Below are 4,066 nucleotides of genomic sequence, written 5' to 3' on the forward strand. Positions count from 1 at the left end.
ATTTTTTCCGGATATATGTATCACTGTTGTGGGCAGTGCCAATTCAGTTGCCTCTTAAACTTAGAAAATGACGTTTAAAAAGCTGCTTTGAAGTGAGATTGTTTCTAACCTCTTTCCTGTGACCTGGAAACCTTATTTTGAGGGCGTCATTACTTCCTTTCTCCTCTAGATGGCAGTCATTATGTTTTCAGCTTACTGCAGCTACACCACAGAAACACCAAGGTCGGAAGTTGAGATTGCAGCATTTTTTTATTTGATCAAGTTAGAATTGTTTTTTAAACAGTTCAACATCATCATAATGAAGTAACGGACTCTATATGAAATGTAATTTATAGTCTGTTATGTCCCTGTGTTTGTGCGAGTGAGACGCATCGCGTTACATCTGAAAGTTAAATAGTTGGCTTGCTAACCTATGCACGCCTTTTTACCTATCCGTCTGTCCTTACTCGTTGTTAGTTACTAACGTTAAGGCTGAACTAGCGGTGAAAGTTTGTAGTGTACCCGCTGCGATGGAGGGAACATCGCAACACGCAGGTGGCATGGAAGGGTCCTCACGACTGGCCGTGGCTGGGAGGAGGGCAGCGGGAAACTGGGACGGAGAAACAGCAGACCCCGCGCGGGACACAAAGACCCACTTTCGTGTGTGCCGCTTTATCATGGAGACAGGTAAGCTGCCTTTACCATCGCCGTTAGACGTTCTGGTTTCCAGCTTACATTCAACCTTTTCTACGAACGTTCTTAACCGACTCAACGGTTCGTGCTCTCAGCCTCCGTTCCACTCCTCTCGATCTCCGTCTCCTCTCCATCTTTCACGTCTCCTATCTCCCGGCCCTCTCTCTCTCTCTCTCTCTCTCTCTCTCTCTCCGCTCTCTATCTTTCTCTCGCTCTATAAACATTATTTGGTGTGTATTTGAATCTGAGTGGGAATATGAAAAGGTTTTTTTGCAACTGGTGACTAGCTGTCAGTTTTGACTGCCTGCCCATTAAATAGGCGATATTTAAGTTTAAAAAAGTACCTCTCCATAACCCTTTCCATTCTCTCTCTCTCTCGCTCTCTTTTCTCCCGCACTCTCCCTTCCTGTAGGGGTGAAGTTGGGCATGCGCTCGGTGCCGGTGGCGTCTGCATGTGTGTTGTACCACCGTTTCTTCCAGTGTGTGAGTGTTAGCGTGTATGAGCCGTACCTTGTGGCCATGAGCTCGCTCTACCTGGCAGGCAAGCTGGAGGAGCAGCACCTGCGCACGCGGGATATCATCAATGTTAGCCACAGGTACACACCAAACACAGGTATACACACCCAACACAGGTACACAGTACCAGTGTTTCCTCCAGGATTTTTGTTTGCAGTGGGGGCAGGTCTGTCTGAAATATTGCACATATTTTTGTCCAATTTTCCCTAAAGAAATAAAGTTAGCCTACTTAAAGACACCCTACATTCATAAAGTATGTTGTAAATTCCATAAATGCTGCCAATTAATAATTAATAATAACGTAACAACTTATTGTAAATGGTCAATGGCTTATAGCCTATCGATTAAGGTAGGCCACTCGGAAGCATGTACACTGTCTGCTTAATTTGATCTTGATAGGCTAAGCATTCTGTAGCAAATAATAACAATACAAACGTGAGCAAGGGCAGCAATCGCTATCGAATCAACTGACGTGCCATTTCGCTAGCAGGGGAAGAATACAAACAACGCAAATCACCAGTTAACTTCATTTTAATTAGCAAGAACTAATCAACTGCGCTGTGAAGCGCGTGTCCGTGCTATTCTCCGACATGCACTCTAACAATCACTGCTGATAGACGGCCTGTCTTGTACAGCCCTATTTCTGATACCGTGGCAGCAGAAATGTAGCCGTGGCGGGCCGCAAAATCAACATAGCGGAAACACTGAGTAATGAATACAAACAGTCACACGCACTTCAAACACACACATTCCTTTTTAGTCACGCTTGTGTTTTCCATCCCCCCCCTCCATCCTCCTACCCCCTCCATCCTCCTACCCCCTCCATCCTCCTACCCCCCTCCATCCTCCCCCCCCCCTCCATCCTCCCCCTCCATCCTCCCCCCCTCCATCCTCCCTCCCCCCTCCTCCATCCTCCCCCCCCCCTCCATCCTCCCCCCTCCATCCTCCTTCCCCCCTCCTCCATCCTCCCCCCCCCCTCCATTCTCCCTCCCCCATCCTCCATCCTCCCCCCCCTCCATCCTCCCCCCTCCATCCTCCCTCCATCCTCCCCCCCCTCCATCCCCCCTCCTCCATCCTCCCCCCCCCCCTCCATCCTCCCCCCCCTCCACTCCCTCCCCCCTCCTCCTCCCCCCCCCTCCATCCTCCCTCCCCCCTCCATCCTCCCCCCTCCATCCCCCCCCCCCCTCCTCCCTCCCCTCCTCCCCCAGGTACTTCCACAGCAGCAGTGCTCCTCTGGACTGTAACTCTGAGTTCTGGGACCTGAGGGACAGTGTGGTGCAGTGTGAGCTGCTCGTCCTACGACAGCTCAACTTTCACGTCTCCTTCAAACACCCGCACAAGGTCACAGGAGAGAGAGAGGGGGAGAGGGAGAGGGGGGAGAGAGAGGGGGGAGAGGGAAGGGTGTGCTGCTCAACCGCTCTGTACGCATGCGTGTGTATCTGTGTGGAACCTGTGTTAGCCCTTCACGTGTGTGTGTGTGTATGTTGTACATTTGTGTATAGGTGTGTGATGACATCTACAGTCTGTGTGTCTGTAGGTGTGTGTGTTTGTGTGAGGTCATGACCCCAGTGTGTGTTTGTGTTTCTCCAGTTCCTGCTTCACTTCCTGCTGTCCGTCAAGGCCATGGTGAACCGTCACGCCTGGTCTCGGACCCCCGTCGCCGAGACGGCCTGGGCGCTGCTTAGAGACTGTTACCATGGGCCCATGTGTATCCGCCACGAACCCCAGCACATCGCTATAGCAACACTGTACCTCGCCCTGCTCAGCTACGGAGTGGAACTGCCCACAGGAGAGAGAGAGTGGTGGCAGGTGTGTGTGTGTGTGTGGTGTGTGTGAGAACATGACCCAATCGCATGTGTACATTTCCAGGTTCTGTGTGAAAACATGACCCTAGCATGTGTGTGTGTGTGTTTCCAGGTGCTGTGTGAGGACGTGACACGAGCTCACATCGACGCAGTGATCTCTGACCTCCTGCAGCTCTACGACCTGGAGTCCAAGTGCATCTGAGAGGACTGGGGGGGCTGGAGGGACTGGAGGGACTGGAGGGACTGGAGGGGCTGGAGGGGCTGGAGGGGCTGGAGGGACTGGAGGGATTGGAGGGACTGGAGGGATTGGAGGGGCTGGGGGGACTGGGGGGGCTGGAGGGACTGGGGGGACTGGAGGACTGGGGGGGCTGGAGGGACTGGAGGGCTGGAGGGACTGGAGGGATTGGAGGGCTGGAGGGACTGGAGGGGCTGGGGGGACTGGGGGGACTGGAGGACTGGAGGGGCTGGAGGGCTGGAGGGATTGGAGGGCTGGAGGGACTGGAGGGCTGGAGGGACTGGAGGGGCTGGGGGGACTGGAGGACTGGGGGGGCTGGAGGGACTGGAGGGATTGGAGGGCTGGAGGGACTGGAGGGGCTGGGGGGACTGGAGGACTGGGGGGGCTGGAGGGGCTGGAGGGACTGGAGGGGCTGGGGGGACTGGAGGGCTGGGGGGACTGGAGGGGCTGGAGGGCTGGGGGGGCTGGAGGGGCTGGAGGGACTGGAGGGGCTGGAGGGCTGGGGGGGCTGGAGGGACTGGAGGGGCTGGAGGGCTGGGGGGGCTGGGGGGGCTGGAGGGGCTGGAGGGCTGGGGGGGCTGGAGGGACTGGAGGGGCTGGAGGACTGGAGGGGCTGGAGGGCTGGAGGGCTGGGGGGGCTGGGGGACATAATGTCATGTATCACTATGGGGACAGTTTCATTTCATTCATGTTTCTTCATATTTGTTTAAATAAACAATTTAATGTAAGGTGGATGGCTGATGGCTAATGTTGGACTGATGTCAGCTTGCCTCCTGGACTGTGTGTGTTTGTACGAGTGTGTGTGTGTGTGTGTACAGATGATGAAGCTGCACTACAC

General features: G+C 54.5%; 1 protein-coding gene across 2 annotated transcripts; it reads left to right on the forward strand.

The window, feature by feature from the left end:
- Window positions 1-179: 179 nt before the first annotated feature.
- On the forward strand, window positions 180-3,227 carry ccnq (cyclin Q). 2 transcript variants are annotated; one of them, XM_084680499.1, is made up of 6 exons: window positions 180-324; window positions 457-666; window positions 1,085-1,268; window positions 2,397-2,529; window positions 2,779-2,997; window positions 3,106-3,227. In XM_084680499.1, exons 1-6 carry the CDS (start codon window positions 318-320, stop codon window positions 3,193-3,195), a joined length of 843 nt encoding a protein of 280 aa, XP_084536625.1. In that variant the 5' UTR covers window positions 180-317; the 3' UTR covers window positions 3,196-3,227. The 2 variants fall into 2 exon arrangements, with proteins under 2 accessions (XP_084536625.1, XP_084536626.1); XM_084680500.1 differs by having other exon boundaries at window positions 193-666.
- Window positions 3,228-4,066: the final 839 nt, after the last annotated feature.

The sequence above is a fragment of the Hypomesus nipponensis genome, chromosome 18 (assembly GCF_054491055.1).
Source record: "Hypomesus nipponensis isolate SF chromosome 18, ASM5449105v1, whole genome shotgun sequence".
In the NCBI taxonomy this organism is placed as follows: Eukaryota; Metazoa; Chordata; class Actinopteri; order Osmeriformes; family Osmeridae; genus Hypomesus; species Hypomesus nipponensis.

Bases quoted from the DNA above. Each gene is read 5' to 3' on its own strand.
- ccnq (XM_084680499.1), top strand. The intron at 1,269-2,396 runs GTACACACCAAA...CTCCTCCCCCAG, and splicing joins ATCATCAATGTTAGCCACAG to GTACTTCCACAGCAGCAGTG. The intron at 2,998-3,105 runs GTGTGTGTGTGT...GTGTGTTTCCAG, and splicing joins GAGAGAGAGAGTGGTGGCAG to GTGCTGTGTGAGGACGTGAC.